This window comes from Corythoichthys intestinalis, chromosome 16 (genome assembly GCF_030265065.1).
Source record: "Corythoichthys intestinalis isolate RoL2023-P3 chromosome 16, ASM3026506v1, whole genome shotgun sequence".
NCBI lineage: Eukaryota > Metazoa > Chordata > Actinopteri > Syngnathiformes > Syngnathidae > Corythoichthys > Corythoichthys intestinalis.
The window spans coordinates 9,646,160-9,665,320 of NC_080410.1; the positions used below are offsets into that span (position 1 = coordinate 9,646,160).

The 19,161-nt window shown below is 37.6% G+C and overlaps 1 protein-coding gene across 4 annotated transcripts in view; it reads left to right on the top strand.

The window, feature by feature from the left end:
• rbbp6 (retinoblastoma binding protein 6) overlaps nt 1-19,161 on the top strand; it is a 52,692-nt gene that overhangs the window by 2,002 nt on the left and 31,529 nt on the right. For 2 of the 4 annotated variants that reach the window (XM_057860763.1, XM_057860764.1), the window contains exons 1-3: nt 3,504-4,428; nt 14,509-14,605; nt 16,105-16,153. In XM_057860763.1, the coding sequence (XP_057716746.1) occupies nt 4,263-4,428; nt 14,509-14,605; nt 16,105-16,153 (312 nt within the window). In that variant the 5' untranslated portion in view covers nt 3,504-4,262. Of the gene's footprint in view, nt 1-3,501; nt 4,429-14,508; nt 14,606-16,104; nt 16,154-19,161 lie in introns of those variants that run through there. The other 2 variants (XM_057860765.1, XM_057860766.1) reach the window with 2 other exon arrangements.

Below are 19,161 nucleotides of genomic sequence, written 5' to 3' on the forward strand. Positions count from 1 at the left end.
GAGGCTGAAGCACTGACAGGGGCATGAATTACATTTAAAAAATAAAACCATAAATTGTTAACAACATTGACACATTTTGTTGACTGTTTAATGTATTCTATTGGTATATAATATATTGTAATTATATTACATTCTGAAAAAATATTCAATAGGCCACAATAATAAATGATACCAGATTTATGTTGAATCAGCATTAGCTTTCGTTGTCAGATTGTGACACAACGTATGTTATCCAAGCACACAATGGCACACATCAAAGAGCATAATTTTAGTAAGCAACACAAAAGTTAGGATAGCAATGGACTAGCGCAACATTGAAAAATGATAATGGCAGTGGGAAATATGTATTTACTCTTTTCTGTAGCATGAAGTGTTCTCTATACAAAGATAATGCATTATCATTAAAATATGAAGGTAACTTGATTTTTCTTTTAAAAAATGTGTACTGTATATATGACTAGTTTATGATTTCATGTCATCAAAATTTGCTTCATTTATTTCTCCTAAATCATCGTCATCTGATGTCGCAGACGGAAGAAATTCAGCATCTGGCAGGCCTCATAGGATCTCTTCAGTCGTCATCGCTTGACACCGCATCACTTCGGTCATCATATGACTTGACCCACTCTCTCTTGATTTTGGGAAACTGGGAGGCAATTGACTTGCAACGCTTTTTTCATCGTGTTGAGGGTTTCCGCCACTTAATTTTTTTTGTTTGGCTTCCTGGAGGAAAAAAAAAAATCATAGCAGCATGAAAATATTGGATGAATCCTAATTTTAATCTAATAATAATTTCTTGGTGATCAAATAATAATGCCCCAGTCATAGCAGCATCTATTTAATGCTATTGTTCCCTCTTCAAATAGGCAGACCTTGATGTTGAAGTATAAAAAACGAGCCAAGGACCTATTTGGTGCTGGGGACATTTAAATTTACATAACACCTATTGATATAGTAATAAAATCACACGAGTAGACGACATGTCAGCCAACCTCTCTACTTATGACAGGCCAACAGCAAAAAATAAAATAAAAAATGTCGCACTTCAACAAACAGGCAGTAGGAGTCTCCCTCGTTTATCAAAAAAAGCCATTAATGTTATACTTACGTCTTTGTAAAACCAAGGTTGCATTGTTGTAGGTTTTCAAAGCTGTCGTGGCTGAAATGATGAAAACAATGAGCCGATTGGGGACCTGTATGTATGCTAACAAAAACGGTCCAAACCTTTGCAGGAGAAGTTTTTTGGGACCACTCCCAGAGTCTCGAATCTTCCTGTGAGTAATTCATATCGCTACACATCGAGATGGCATGACGAATCCCGCGAGTAAAACCCAGAAAATGTTTGCAATATGTGGCGAGGATAGCGTGGTGCTATATTTCCGCGTTCAGAGTGGTGGCGAGGCTTCCTGGAAGTTACGTCATGAGGTAGGGGTCGGCAGGGCATAACTCAAAAACTACGCGGTCAATTATTTTATTATTTTTTTTTTATGTGACTTTTTGAGAGAGCGAATGACGCATTTAATACAATTCAACTGAGTAAAGCACTTAAGAGCGAAATCTGAAAAGCTCTTCAGTTGCCCTAGAAGATTTTGGGGCTTGCATGCTGCAACTACCTTCTTTAAGTTTTCAATGGGATTTAAGCCTGGTGATTACGATGGCCACTCCAAAATCATCCAGCACTTCCATTGCAACCAAGATGTTGTACATGTCGAGGTATGCTTAGGATCATTGTCCTGTTGGAAAATCCAACCTCACCCAAGCCTCAGCTTTGTCAATGACTGCATGACATTTGCATCCAAGATCTCCTGGTTTTGGACTGAAATAATAATACCTTGCACATGATGAAGATTCCCTGTACCTGAAGAAGCAAAACAACCCCAGAGCAAGACTGACCCCTCCACTGTTCTTCACAGTAGATAGGGTGTTCTTTTCTTTATAGGTATCATTCTTTCTCCTTCACACATACCATTAATCTATTGGCCCAAAAAGTTCCAGTTTGGTCTCATCACTCCAGAGAACAGAATCCCAAAACCTTTGTGGTTTGTCCTCATGATTTTTGGCATACTTCTTGTGCTTTGGAGTCAGCAGGGGGCTGCACCTGGGAGTTCTTGCATGGAAGCCATCATTTCGCAGTGTGCGTCTTATTGTCTGGGATGAAACCTGAATACCTTCCTATGACATGTCCTGTCAAAGTTCCTCAGCTGTCACCCGGGGACTTTTCTCCACTTTTCGCTTCAGGTATCACACAGCAATTGCAGACAGTAACCTCTTTCTAACACGCCCAGGTAACGTTTCCACTGTGCCTTTAGCTTTAAACTTGCGGACTATGCTCCCAATTGTGTCTCTTGAAATTTTTAGTCCTTTTACTATCTTTTTATATCAATATCCTTGCTTATGAAGTGAAATGACTTCCTCTCAGGATTTTTTTTTTTTTTTTTTTTAGAGCCATTTGTCACAGTCCTTTTAAATCTGCTGAATTGCTGCTCATTAGGGTTTTGTTCACATCAACAGATGTTTTCATCAGCTGTTTGACAACACCTGATGGAAACCTTTGTTCTTAAGAGTGGTGGGCTTGTAATGAATTTAATTGTAAATAATTTTGTCAATGAGGTAATCACAGAAAGGCCATTAATTGGAATATTCCCAAAAATATTTTTGTTATTTCAATTGTATTTGACATGTCATTATTTGATGCGAATATAAACAAGATGAAAAATGAATGTCAAAGTTGCAAAAACACTTATCCACTGTGGGGGTTGAATATTTGGAACACAGCTGTAAATGAGTGCCTTGTAAAGTTAAACAAATAAATTAATTAAATAGATAAACAAAATGACTGGATCTGAAAATGCGAAACGTTAACATTGTAATTGTTATTCAGGGAATTGAAATATTTCATAGTTCAAACAGCTTTCAGACGCATTGGAACAATGTGTTTTCTTGGCTAAGGGCCTAAAAATGCCCCTCAGTTCTCAGTCACTGCAGTGCAGCGTAACCCACATGGACAGTTGGACACACAGTAAGTAGTGTTTTGTCTCCCTCCAGAGGGCGATACAAAATACATACATAGATAATTATGGTGTAACACCATAGATAATAGGAAAGCATTTTAGAGCAATGAACTGTGGTGACATTTGCAGTAGGTGACGCGTTTCTATTATTGGAATGTTGCTTACATATTTTGTAATTGCTTGTATTATAGTTTTTTCCCCCTTTGTTTTATTTTATTTTATTTTTAATTATATTTACATTGCACTTTTGGTGATACTGTTTTTACGATGAGGATTGATTTACTATCGTTAATGTTTTCTATTTTTTAATTTAAATAAAAATCAAAGCAAATTAAACAAATTTAGATAACGCAAATACCAAATAGGGTTACATTTGTCATTCCTTCTGGGATCTTACCTTGGTTTGAAAACGCTTTAAAGCTTTTGGAGGCGAAGGGAAATCAATTAAAAACGTTGACTTTTTTTTTTTTTAATTAAACGTTTTCCAGTAAATTATTGTTCCTTCCGTGTCATTTGTATATCGCTCAAACAGGTGCTCGCCAGTGCTGTGCTACCTTCATGAAAATAGGAATATTCACAACTGTGTGTCACGAGTTGGCAAAGCCCTCTTGCATCATAATGTATCGTACGATATGGACGCGTATCAGCGTTTATATTCAAAAACATGATTTTACATGTTTTTCGTTTTTTGTCTTTTAACAACCAAGTGCTTTGTATTTGCTGTAACCATCCATAGGCTAACCTCAAACCCACCACAACCAACCTTGATTTAATATTTTAACAATATTAATAGCAATAGGATTTGATATATCTTTTAAATATTTTTTAATCTTAGAGCGTACGATTTCAACCAAGCCTTTAATGGGTACCTTTATCAGAGAAGGACGTTCTTCGTAAATACTACGTGTTCGGGGATAACTTGAACGCAGCATGAAGCGGCTCTTTGCTGACGAGCCGTCGCTTGTCCAAACAGCTGGTAGTTTCTGTCAGGGAACAACTCGACCCGAAAGCCACATTTCGAACGATGAAAGCACAAATTGGATGCGAAAGCGATTGATTCAGCCTTGGCTGAACTCCCTGCTGGAGTTTTACCAGGGGTTGGGAGATGTCATGCCTTCATGTCTACTTTGCCAGACACTTGTTAGTTAGCCAAGTGAGGCTTCAGGCAGCTAACGCCAGCTAAGCTAAATTACGAGAACGCGTGGGGGTGGTTTCCTGTCTGTGAGCTTGAAACGACTGCTTAGATTCAAAATGACTCATATACATTATAAATTTTCCTCCAAACTCAGCTATGCCACGGTTGTGTTCGACGGGCCGCAAGTCACGCTGACGGACCTGAAGGAGCAGATCATGGGCAGGGAGAAGCTGCGAGCCGGTGATTGCGATCTGCAGATTACCAACGCACAAACCAAAGAAGGTTAGACATCATTTGAGGTGTGGATGTTTCCCGGTTTTAAATTGACTGCGAATGAGGAGCACACGCGGTTCAGTGTTGCAGCTGTTCGTGTATGATTTAAAATATCAAACGTGCGCTGTTTAACAACGGAATTTTGCGTGGCTAATGCGGTTATATCCGTTAGTATTAACCCATTCAGTGTCTTTGAAAGCAGTTGAACTGAGCCAGGGTAGTTTTGAATTATGTTTCGATAGACGTCCAATACAATTTGATCACTGTCAACCCGCCCATTCAATATGGATTGGACGTCTGTCGCTGTCAATGAGCCATTGAGTTTATTAAAGTTGGGCATGTAGGGATTAATACAAGTAAAATAGACTAATTTTAACTCATTCGCTGATATTAACTACAATACCTGACAAAAGTCTTGTCGCTTGCATACACATGGACCTGAAGTGTCCCTCTGATATATTTGTAATCAATATTTTCTTTCAAGAAATGGATCATTTTAATCCCAACAGGTTTTGGAATAACATTTCGGTGCCAAACAAAACTGTTGAAAAGTGTTCTGATGTTTACCGCTTGGTAAAGCCCATTGATTCAATTTTTGCAAAGACATAAATCTTGTTGCCTTGTCAAATGATGCACACAATCCCATATTAGAGCTTCACCTGTTACCAATAATGGATCCATTAACTCTCAGGTGTGTATAAATAGAACCCCAGTGCACTAGACTGCTACATCAACTGCCACCTGACCTCTGACAAGATGCCTAAGATTCCTCCTGAGACCAAAGTGTAAATTATCAAGAGCCTGAAGACCAGATCAATTGTAGATGTGGCAGACACCTTCAATGTGTCTCAGCGTCAGGTACACAGGATAATAAAAAAAAAAGATATGAACAGACTGGAGACGTTTTTGACAAGCCCAGGTCAGGCAGACCCCGCGCAACAACTGCTCGGGAGGACCGGTTGTTAGCTGGAAAATCCAAAGCCAGCCGTTTTTCCATTGCAGCAGAGCTCAACGAGACCTGGTCACCTGAAGTCCCTGTGTCAACCAGAACAGTATCAAATTATGTCTAGAAATGGCCTCCATGGTCGAATCAGTGTCCAGAAACAAAAAAACGTGTGGCATTTGCCAAGGCCCACAGCCTGTCAAAAGGATGGACGCTGGAAAAGTGGCAAAAGGTGGATTTTTCAGATTAATCTCCAATTGAATTACACCACAGTCGCCGCAAATATTGCAGAAGACCTACTGGAGCCATCATGGATCCGAGATTCACTCAGAAAACTGAAGTTTGGTGGTGGCAAAATCATAGTCTGGGGTTACATCCAGTATGGGGGTGTGCGAGAGATCTGCAGGGTTGAAGGCAACATAAATAGTCTGAAATATCAACAGATCTTAGCTGCCTCTTACATTCCTAATAGGGGTGTAACGGTACACAAAAATCTCGGTTCGGTACGTACCTCGGTTTTGAGGTCACAGTTCGGTTCATTTTCGGTACTGAAAGAAAACAAAATCCAAAATATAAATGTGCTAGTTGTTTATTACACACCTTTGTGCTTTCAACAATTGGAACATTAGCCTATACAAAGCTAGAATTCTGCTCAAAAAGTAGCGGGTATTTAAAGATATCATCCAACAACAATTTGCCTTTCAGCATATTGATCAGCTTTCTTTCTGAAAGACAGAAGAAAAAAGAAGTCCTGTGCTAAAGAGAAAAGCAATCCCAATGACAAAGATTTTAACATCTATTTTACAAATGAAATGCCTCAGTGAATCTTTTTTTTTTTTTCTTATGAACGGTTTTCAAAAGCTTTAATGGTGGATTTTCTCAGGTGAAAGCGCCACACAGTAATAAATTGTGTAAGCAGGATCTGTATATTATTATTTGATTACAGGTGTTTTAGCTATTTCAATTTATTTTATTTAAATGGGCTATTATTTGTTTTATTATGGGTTTATATTTTACAAATGTGATGTCGTATTCATTTATATTTTATGTTGTATAACTTTATTTCCTATGTGAATATTAGTTCCTACTTGCTTTGTTGTGGTAGGAGGGTTTTGTATTGAACACGGGGCCATGTTGGTTATTATTATAGCAAAAAAGACAGCAGTAAATCAACAAAGACAAGTCAACTGTGCCCCGATCTACCACTCAAGAGATCTGATGGACTCAAAAAGTGGGTTACGATTGCATATTAGTTTGAAAATCGACAGGATCCACCGTATTTTTACACGAGTGACTTCCGGTCTGCCCGAGCCTAGCTACCAGTAGTAGTATTGACGCAGGAGGGTCGCATCTCGCGTCAAATAATAAACTCTGCCGTTCTTTTTGCGTCCGTCGTGTTGAGCCGCTTCTGGGACGCGTCTAACATGCGGCCGCACTGCGACTGGTGTGCATTGGCTGATTGACTTTAACGCCCGCGTTTCACTGCGTTCTCGCGGCGGCCACGTTGTCGCGCCGTTGACGTTTCTGGGTTATACTGTCCTACTGTGTTGGTCCTCATTATAGTAGAGAAGACTGAGTAAATATAATCTACGCAAAGAAACTGTAACCCGATCGACTCACAGCCTCGAAAAATAAGGTTTACATTTACGTCAGAAACTCGTTCGGTACGCCTCTGTTCCGAACCGAGCACCACGTACCGAAACAGTTCAATACAAATACATGTACCGTTACACCCTTAATTCCTAACCATAAAAAGTTTGCCGAACCGCATGGATGCAGTCCTTCAAGCCCATGGAAGTCATACAAAATATTACATTTGGATGTCATAGCACCACTACTTAATTTGCTTATGTTATGTAACATTTTTGTATTTGAAGTACATTTTTTGTTCAATTTTCACACTACTTTCTGTTGGAGACAAAACTTGTTTTGCCAAAATTTGACCTTGTCTTCATTAAATAAATCTTTTTTTCAGTGAAAGAAATATATTTTGTACATTTAACATCATTTGGGAGCGTCTTAGCTTTCATATGAGCCATTTCTGAAACCAATTGAATAATTAAAAGTCAGGTTATTAGTAGGGCTGTCAAAATTATCGCGTTAAGGGGCCGTAATTTTTAAAATTAAGTTAAAATATTTGACGCAATTAACGCACATGCCCCGCACAAACAGATTAAAATGACAGCATAGTGCCATGGCCGCTTGTTACTTGTTTTTTGGAGTTTTGTCTCCCTCTGCTGGCGCTTGGGTGCGACTGATTTTATGGACTTAAGCATTGTGTAATTATTGACATTAACAATGGCGAGCTACTAGTTTATTTTTTGAATGAAAATTTTACAAATTTTATGAAAACGAAAATATTAAGAGGCATTTTAATATAAAATTTCTATAACTTGTACTAACATTTATCTTTTCAGAACTGCAAGTCTATCCACGGATCGCTTTAACAGAATCTTAATGTTAAATCTTGATTTATTGTTATAATAAACAAATACAGTACTTATGTACAGTATGTTGAATGTACATATCCATCTTGTGTCTTATCTTTCCATTCCAACAATAATTTAGAGAAAAATATGGCATATTTTATAGATGGTTTGAATTGCGATTAATTACGAGTAATTTTTAAGCTGTAATTAACTCGATTAAAAATTTTAATCGTTTGACAGCCCTAGTTATTAGCAATTGTTTCTACAAAATGGATAAGCGACAATACTTTTTTTCAGGGACTGTACGGAGCCCCTAAAGCGGGGGTCAGCAACCCACGGCTCTAGAGGCGCATGCATCTCTTTAGCGCTTTAGTGGCTCGCTGGAGCGTTTTCAAAAATGTTTGCAAATGGAAAAAGATGGGGGAGGAAAAGATATTTTTAGTTTTAATATGGTTTCTGTAGGAGGACAAACACGACTCAAAAATATTCTAATTCATTAATATTATAATGAAGTTATACTTGAGGCTGCATCATACAACAGAATAGTCACGTGGTGCGTCATTTTCTATAGCAGTGTTTTTCAACCTTTTCAGAGTCTTGGCACATTTTTACATTGGAAAACATCTCGCGGCACACCAGAAACCAAAAATGTTCCAAAATTACTTTCTTTATAGCATATAATAACTAAATAATTTGTCAGTATTTATACTTAGTGTAAAACCTGAGCCTGTTTAGATGAACACAAAGCCGATATCACGACAGGAATCTTCTTCGACAGCTCGCGTACCGTTTTTATTTTTTTATAGCAGTTAGGCTTGAAAAGCTCAGAATTATCAGGGGGACTTGAGCAATGTCTTTAACCACTTAAGGGCCGAGCTTCTCGCCAACAATGGCTTTGCAGACAGGTAGTATTAATGTCCCTGCCAAAGTGTGGGACATTTTGGGTTCAGCAACAAGCTAACTAGCTTTGAGAGCCTTCTCATCTACCTTTGTAGTTTTTCTCAAAAACGTTGGCTGTTTCTCTGTGTTTTAACGAAGGCGAACAAAATAGTCCATAGTTTGAAGCGCATATGTGTTTCGTTTAGAGATGCCGCATAAGCTTGCATGGCCCATGGCATTGTTGCTCGTGTCTCATTCAAGAATTGCTCGAATTTCTAGCCATCAGCCACCTTGCTGTCTTCGACATATGGATAAATTGGAAAAGACAGTTTCGTGTATATCGACACTTGACGAGTCTAATCAAATGATGTACAGTAGACGTGCTGGGGTCCACATTGTCATGGACAGCAAGGTGGCTGATGGCTAGAAATCCGAGCAGTTCTTGAACACGACCCGAGCAATACCTCGCTCATCTGCACACGACCGCAACCTTCTACCCACTCCGCAACCTTCTACCCACTCCTTCCTTCCTACTGCAACTCCGCCCAACGACGTTAAAAAAAAAAAAAAAAGCAATATTGGATAATTTCTTGCGCCATACCTGACAATCAGTCACGGCACACCGATTGAAAAACACTGCTCTATAGGATGCACTGCGGGGAAAATAAACATTTACTGTATTTTCCACAATTGTTCGGCGGATCAGTGTATAAGGCGCATCTTCAATGAATGGGCTATTTTAAAACCGTTTTCATGTATAGGGTGCACTGCATTACAAGGCGCAGTAGTAGTAGTGGTTGACGTTACGTTGTGCATCCTCAAAATGGAGCTGCGCTAAATGGAATGTCATGCTATGATTAACTAATATTGATCCATATATGAGGCACATCTGATCATAAGGCAGACTGTCGGCTTTTGAGAAAATTGAAGGCTTTCAGCTACCCCTTATAATGCGTAAAATACAGTAATCATTAGAGGTGCGAAATTTCCGATTCTTGGATTAATTGCGATGGAAGATTCGAGAACGATTCACAAACAGCCAAATTCCGAATATTGAAATATGTCAAGTAAAGTGGAACTTAAACACAGTTGGCGCACTCTTCGGGACGCAATAAGGAACGGACTGAGCGTAAACGTCATGCTTCTCATTACCCGGGTAATGACAATGGTCAACTCAAGGCTCTGGCTCAACTCATGCCTCTAAATAAGAAAACAATAATACCTGACTGCTGCCGAAAGCCACTACAAACTACGTCCAAATAATTCTACGGTAGATAACGACTATCATATGTATATAGAACTAGATGCGAAATGACAGACTCGGCGGCGTTAGCAGCACAAGAATAGAAAACTAGATGCGAAATGACAGACTTGTCGGCATTAGTAAACAGCCGCATTTTAAAGCAGTACACTTCCCTGGAAGGCTGTTGTAGTGAACCTTCCAAGCGAACCTAATTAACTTTTTATCTAAAATACTCCTAAATTGGCAAAATTTTGACTTGAATCTATCTTTAAAATGTTTTTAAAACTTTCACATGTTGAAAGTAGACAGAAGGCAATATATGGAATAACGAGAGCAATTTTAACAACTTTAACGGTTGGTTCACAACATTAAATTAATTGAATGTAGTTTAAAGCTGCTGATACAGAATGGGGACTTGAGTATTTACTGCTTTGAACTGTTAACATGATACTGAAATAGTCGTTTATTTAAGCTTGAGAGGCTTTTTGTACAATTTTTGGAACTAATGTACAAAACATTAAAAGCAGCTAATAATTTGGGGGGGGGCGGCATCAATGATCGTTTTATAATCGAATCGTAGCCTCTAAATTGTAATTGAATCGTTAGGTGCCCAAAGATTCCCACCTCTAGTAATCATGAAGGCACATTATGTATTTGTAGCCAACTTAGTCATTTTGATAGTAGGCTAATATAGCTAATATAGATTAAGAGAAAATGTTGCCTTCATTATAAGGCTTATAAAAAGCTTTCAATTTTTTGCGGCTCCAGGCATATTTGTTTCTTTGCTGCAATATGGCTCTTTCAGCAATTTGGTTTGCCGACCCCTGCCCTAAAGAGAGACACAGAAATAAAATAAATTTAAACAATTTGGTGTGAACCAGATAGTATTTGGTGCGCACCAAAACTATCTGAACTATCTGGTGCGCACTAGAAAGTTCCCTTTTATAGACCACAAACTGCAGGCTCGCATCAGACACCAGTTTCAGCGTGCTCAAAATGATAATACAGGTATCAATTGAGTTTTACTTCAATCTTGGACTCAACTATAAAGATATTACTGGATTACCTGCACATCGTCGCCATTACATTGTCTCGGTGCACAGTAGAAACAATTTGGTGCGCATCAGATTGTTTAAATTTTATTTATGTCATTGTCTCTTTTGGGGCTCCGTAATTAACACTGATTGACATCAAAAACATTTGAACTGGGCAGCCCTCCCACTCAAATGGATAGGACATGTAATGTCAATGGAAGCCGATGACTTTATTGGTCAATTGTTAAAGTTAACAGAATTAAGTAGGTTCCCCTGATCTAAATAGAAGACATGCTTATAACCCAAAACACTTCTAAGGTCATCGTCCCCAATGGAATGAATGGAAATGCCATTTATCATTTACAGCCACACCAGCAAAACAAATCCATACATACGGAGTATTGTGCTGGAAACAGCTGTAAGGGTGTAACGAGACCTCTATCTGGATCGGTATATTGTTTGGTTAAGCGATAATCGAAATGATCAGTAAAACATAGATGCCGTTTTTATTCAAATATGAATTCAAAAGAGTAACAAAAATTCCAAAAACTCTGCATTTTTGTTATTGCTTTAATTGACATAAATGTTCACTAATTAAATGTATACATATCGTACCGAATCTATCGAAAGCCCTTGAAATGAATCGAAATTGACTGTAAATATCAGTAAATATAATAGTTATCCCAAGAATTGATATTGTAGATTCATAAAATTGGTTGTTTACAACCTTAAGGTCTTTTCACACTAGCGTCAGCCCAGTGTGAAGAGCGAGCTACTGCAAGCGCAAAATGAGAGGAGCCACATAGCCTGATGTAGGTGCTGTCAGGAAGTGAAAAGTGGCAAGCATATTTACTATAGTCCCAAGCACCAATGCGTTTATTTTTCATTGTTGCACAAAAAAACGGCGACCTATTTCAAGCAGTAAGGGGAATTATAGTAGCTGTAGAAAGAGTTTTACTAGTTCCAATAAGAAGGTGAAGTTTGTTGTTGTTGTTATTCGTGGACTACATTTTCACACAAACGCACATCGAGGTATTATTTAGCTTACCAAGGAGAGCAATGAGTCATTTTTCGAGTGTCCCAGAGCTCATGAACCTTTTATAAAAGCGCATTTAGCAAGGTTTCGTCGGCCGTGATTTGCGTAAGTCCTGATAACACAGACATAAGTACGTCTGCCCCTCTGCTATTGGATGCGTTGTTGACGTCAGCGCGGTAATGCTGTGAAAATAGAACAATTCTCTATTTTTGGCCCCGCCCCAAAATTTCACTCAAGACTTTCAGCTCAGTCCAAAACAACAACCGCCGCCGCTCACTTTCCCCGAGTAGTTCCCTCCCACATACACAATGAATGGGTTGCTACTGAACCCTTCACACTAGGCTTCCGCTAGTTTAAAATGGCCTTTACTCAGCTCCTTTCTTGGCTTGTTAGTTCGTCATGCCTGTAGGTATTCTTTTTGTTGCTGCACCAGTTGTGTCATGACAGTGAATGCATTTATATGCGCAAACATATCAACTTTCCAGGCACGATCTATTCAATTTTGAATAGCCCTTGAATCGGACAGCGCGCTTAGTGCCATGTTCATTTGAGGATCAAATGATGAGACAAAACAACAATTCATGGAAGTTTTCTTCTTTGTTGGTGGAGTAATTGTTGATTCAGCCATAATGTACTGCCCACCTTAGCACAAAACAAACCAAGAAATTGTGCCATAACATTTCTTACTCAAAAACTGGTCTCCTTTCCCGGACCAGTAAATATTTGTTGGTCGAGCTCCCCCTCAACTTCCCATCTTCTTTACATCCAAGTTCACGTTTGACCACAAAGCAAACTTCTTTATTTAGTTCCCTATATCCCATATTTCTGTAAATGTTATCTACATAATATCCCCTAACCGTAGACTTTGGGCGTACCCGCATACGCACTGCAGACGTTCAACTACAGATACATGCAGGGATACTGTATATCACCTAACTTCGGTTTGTAACCGTGGCTGACAATAATTGGCTATTTGCTCTCTCGGCGACTGATCATTTCTCAAGAAGGTTCTTGTGCCTTTCATCTTTGACCATCAACTTATTTTCTAAGATGATAATGATGTTTCAAGGATCTGTAGACAATTGCTGAAAGTTGAAAACATTCTAGTTCTTGCATGGCCAGCATACTCATCTGACAAGTCACCCTTGTAACATGTTTGAGACACTCTGGTTTGATGTAAATGAAAGCATGTTCCGGTTACTGCTTATATCCAGCAACTTCGCACTAAGGGTGTGACAAAATATCGAAAAGGTTATCAATGTGCTCCTGCCAAGAATCGATATATTATATTAAAATGTTGTAACAAAAAAAAAAAAAAAAAGAACCAAGAAGTTGCTTCCAAAATCTTTCACTAGAATAGCGTCTGTGTTAACTCAATGGCTGCCATTGACTGTGCTAGACGGCCAATAAATCTAGACTGGGAGGGGCAAATCATTCGAAACCAGAGCATTCGCAGTCTTTCTAATTTTGGGGGTATTTCTAGGTCCCTCTGTTAATTTTAGGACATTTACAGGTTACCAAATTAGGGCTGCCACCTGTCCCTTGAAATAAGGAACAATCCGTAATTGGGAATTAAATGTTGCGTTCTGTATTGAACCAATATGGAATATACATGAATAGATACATTTCTATGCATTTTAGGAGTTTTGGGGATGTCCCTTTTTCTTTCTGCCTGTACAGCTTTGTTTTTCTGTTTGTTTTGTAGAATATCCTAGAATGATTTCCAGACCAATGTATCGATAATTGTTATATCGCCAAATTGTGAGATAATAGTTATCGTAAACCTTGAATCAGATATCTTATCGTGAGGTACCCAGAGGTCCCTACCCCTACTTCGCACATCCGTTGGAGAGTAGTGGACCAATATAACAGGCCAGAGTTAAAAACAAGATCATTTCAATGTGAGATGTCTGTTGGACTGTGCGAAGCAAAAGGTCGTCACACCAGACTTGTTTTCTGAGCACCAAAATTAAACTGTACATTTCAGAAGAGCATTTTATTGTGGCCAATGTAAAATGCAATAATCAGCTGTGTAATCAGAATCTTGAAATGCCACACAATTTAAGTGGGATGAATCATCTTGGCAAATGAGAAATGCTGACTAACACAGATTGAGACAGATTTGTGAACAATATTTGAGGGAAATGTTCTGTTTTAGATATTTGAATTCGGCTCTCAAAAAATTGGAGCAATCTTACTAAAATGCTCTTATTTCAAAATGATCGAAATAATAATGTACAATGTCAATTTATGCTCGGAACTTTTCATGTAATTTTTGCAGTTTTAATGAAACAATTACAATGTTAGAATTTCATATAAAATTTCATCTCTCAAAAGAAAAGCTGCAATACAATCATTTCATCAAGACATGTTCAATTTTATAGGTGTTAAAAAAGGCTTTCTCCATAAAATGAAATTATAGTCTCATACATATAAAACCAAAAAAAAAAGGTGGAGGGCAAAAAAAAACGTTTCGTGCAACATCAATTCCGGAGCTTCTCTAAAGCCTTGCTTTTATTTCTCAGAGTACACAGATGACGAAGGACTCATCCCAAAAGGCTCTTCGGTGATTGTCAGGAGAGTCCCGAACATCAGAGTCTCTGTCAAAAAGACTCAAAACGTGTAAGTATCAGCTAGTAGATCAAATACCGGAAATTTTACATTGAACAGCACTTGTTGATCTGTGGCCTCATCTTACATGCAGCATCTGCTACAGAAAGATTTTGCTGAGAATTGGCATTAACTTGAATAACCTGTCTTATATGCTGTACAAACAGTACAGATGAAGACACATTTATAAGATAAATTAGCATTGTTGTTTTTTTTTTTTTGTTTTGACTAGCCTCACTGAACACTGAAGAGATAAATTACACAACTAACAGTGTTGGTGTTAATATGTAACCAAGAGGAAGTGCTTCTACAGCAAAAACTTGATGAAATGTTTAGTTTGTAATGGAAAATTAAACAGACTGCTTATCAGGTGTTTTACTTAAGACCACAAGACAATATGGCTGTTTAACAAATTATATGTTTGTTGCCATGTTAGTTAGGAACTTATTTATAGCAATGTCTGGAACAGTATTGCTACAATTGTGTATAAGCACTTGATACGTGAATTTACAGTGCATTTAACTCTTTTAATGCCATAGACAATGTTAGATGTCAATTCTTCTTCTGTGAATTGAAATGAGTTTGTCGCTAGTAGAGGTCCAGTCCATTTGAAGTGGGAGAGTGGCAGCAAATGAGCGTTCATTCCTTTGCTGCCAGGACTCCTACTGCAAATTGATTAGACATCTAGTGCCATTAATGGGAGCCAAAAACAAATATATACATAAATCACTGGAGGAATGCATAAGTACAGGTTGTTTTTTTATTTTATTTTTTAAAACTTTATTAATATGTATTATACATGTTTTTGGATAGTTATTTTGACATTTGTGGGATATTTAGGGGCACTTAAAGGGTTAAATCTGACTTGAGTGGAAATTCGGGTTACATCGCCAGCCGAAGAACGGAACTCGTTTGTAAACCAGGGACTACCTGTACGTAAAGAATAGTATAGATTAAAAATATTAAATATAGAAAATTAAATTGACAAATACAGCTAAAATGTGAAAATCCTAAAATTACAAAACTTCTTTAAATCACAAAAATTTAAAAAAAAAAATAAAAATCTGTATTTATATGAAAATATTTTTTTTAATAGGAATGTTTTTTAATCACCTTTTTAATTTTTATATTTCCCCCTCCCAAAAACTTCTTAGACCTTTAGGTTTTTTGTTTTTTTGTTTTAATTTTGTTAATATTCTTCATTTTATTTCTTCATTTCACTTCATTTATTTGTTTTTATTTATTTATTTTTTTAATTCAGAAATTCCCCATTTTTTATTTTACTTTTTAATTTAACTTTCTATATATAGTATATAGTAATTATTTTAATGTACTGTACTTATGTATTCCTCCATTGCTTTTATTATATTTGTTAAATGTCAATTCAGGCAGCAAGTGGTTAATGTACTGCCACTTGTGACGGATTGAATAAATTGATCCGATAGTGTGTTTTTGGAGTGAAGTGTCTAAATCGTCAACCATAGTCAACATGTTGTTTTCTCATGTTGTAGTGAGCGCTCAGATTCCCACTGCTACTTCGCCTCTGGAGCCGTCAAAGCAGTACGTAAACAAACCGCCACACTCCTTCTTGACATAGGGGCACTGAGTACAAACGCAGAAGTCAAACTCATTCATACAAATAAGGCCTTATACATGTGTTAAATACAAAGGTTAAAGGAAACTGTTGCCATGCCATACAATACACTGAAGTTGTCAACGTGGTGCCTAATTGCATCTGATTTATACACATCAATACATTTCAAACCTTATAGTAGATTTACAGTAACATTCACATGGGCAGAGTTTGCCATGAAACACAACAATTTGCTTACTGTTTCTTCTTTCACCAATTTTACAGTGTCGTGTGGCTGTTCTTTCAGATTGATAAACAGAAATGTGCAACCAAGTGGTAGAAAAAGCCTGCGGTCATAATGAAATAAAAACACAATACTATGAGGACTGGGTTGAAAGAGATCAATTCATAAAATCAATTTATGCAACAATATTTAATCTAAACTGGATCAAATAGCCTTTAAGACATGGTAAATTTATTTGTGTTCGTTCGGATGAATTGCAGTTGGACATAACTACACACTGCATTCACAATAATAGACATGGTTATATCAATACCTTATAACTTCTGTCAATGGCATCGTTGCATAATTTTTGTTTTTGTTTTTATAAAAGCAGAATCTTAATGTCAATGCTTGTTGGTGTCAATGCATTGTGTTGCTAACAGATCTGTGCCAGTTTTCTGTTGCAATCATGCTTTTCAGAGTGGTCCGTTATAAAAGTCATGCATAACAGGGAACACTTCTTAGTTCCGCTTCCAACTATGCTGCGTTATTGATTGGAAACACTCATAAAAGGACACATTGATAGTGAAGACTAAATAATACAGCGTCATGACACCCAAGTCTATGAATTGAAGGAATGCTACTTATCTCATTTTGTCGTTGACAGTGATAGTTTCAATCCAGTTTAACCCTTTCAGGGACGGTAGTCCCTAAAGTGGACACAGCTATTCAAAAGTTAGCCCTTAAGACCTTTAGTCCTTTATAGGGCAAGTGACTATTTTTGGTCATGTTGTCAACTTAAATATTAGCAGTTAATCATGATTGTATTTCATAATATATCAATCCAATTATTAATTGATGATAATTCAAATCGGAATCTCTGAAATTATGATGAATATAAGCAGAAATACACACTGGTTATGGCCCCAAGTAATGCTTTTTTTTTTTTTTTTTTTTTTTTTTTTAAATATTACTCATTGCATGTTATTGATAGTGATAGACGTCCAATTCATTTAAATCGGGAAGACTTGCTAGACGTCCAATTCATTTAAATCGGGAAGACTTGCTGTGAATGCTTATTTTTCAGTGTTCAGTCAAAATGGGCTGGACGTTTAGCACCGTCGATGGCAGCCGAGGGGTTAAATGAGTGCCCTGTAAGGGTTAAAATAAATAAGAATCATAATTCGTGCATGAATGTGTTCACTGGTAGTGAATGATCACTGTCAGCCCTGCCATTCAAATTGGAGTGGACGTTTGTTTCTAAAATGCTCAGCAATGTTTTAAAAAAAATAAACTCATCCAAATGTAAAATATTTCCATGCTGATGAAATTCTCACTCTTGCACTGTTATCTTAGCGTTAGCTTTCCACGACAGTTACCAGAACATTTGCCTTCCAATGATTTTTACATCCGCTTCCGCTGTTTCCACCTGCATAACGATGTCGTGAAGTTTAAAATATACTAGTACATGTTTGTTTTATTTTGGCAGCATCCCTGTACATTTGGAATATGTTGCTTTGTGGCTCTTAGAATTTAAAAATTTTAAATGTATAAATACATTCTAAAAACACGATCATTTTAACCCGATTCCAACTGTCTGAAAATGTTGTGATCCGGCCCCGTTTCCGATCCCGTAATCGGATCAGGGAAATGCTTAGTCCAAAGTTAACTAGCCGTATAGATATGAAAACACAGCGACTAGTTTATCTTCACTTCTTTTACTCGTTCACTGCCATTGACAGTGATGGCGATGGCTGGCATTGAGTGATCATGTCTCGATACCATTGACTGTGATAGGCGTCCAATCCAGTTTGATATGGGGGCTGGTGATCAAATGATCAATGTTGGTGGTCCTTGTCAAATTAAATTGGATGTTTATCGCTGTGAATGGCAGCGAATGAGTTAAACATTGCAAGATTTTTTTTCCCAACAAAAGCCGTGTGTAGAACACTTCACTTTTTTCAGGCTCACTGAATATGAAAGAGCAGAGTTCCGCCTGGGCGGGTCAAACTTTATCAGGCAGGCAGTTATTGATGGCTGATAAAATGGCAACCGTTGCTTCACTGTGCTGCGTCTGATGTCAGCCAGCAGGCTCATCTCCAAAGCAGCAGGTCAATTTTGGATTTATGTCACTCACGCATACAGAATTTTTTTAAATGTAGTTTTAATGTTGTAATGCCACTAATGGCTTATATTGACAACCCCTCCCACTTCTAAAAATTGACATCCAAACTAAAAAATGCTTTATTAATTAAAAATCCAAAAGTAAATATTACTTTCTTATGAATTCTTTCAGTGCCATTGACGATGTCAGACGTCCAATCATGTGGCTCTGAAAAACTAAATTAAAACTCTTTAAATGAGATCATCACTAGGAGCTGTTGAATAAATGTGTGTTCATTCGTTGCCTGTCCTCGCCCACATTAAATGGATTGGTCATCCTGCACTGTCAATTGCAACCAATTAGTTAAAACTGCCATTGCCTTACCTGTCCAGCCACTCTGAAACAACGTCAGCGTAAAAACAAATAACTGAGTATCGATACTTCTGCAATCAAATAGAGTATCCTGAAACATTTCAGTCTCAACTCTATTGATAACCCTACCTCCCACGCACACACAGAAACACCAATAACCCAAGAAAACCTTGTTTTCCTAGAAATGTTTGGGTTTCATCAAAAATATAATAATTCATTGTTCATGGTGATATAACGACAACGATAATAGCAAATAGTCAGTCTCAAATAGGAATTTGCTCACTCTTTAATAATTA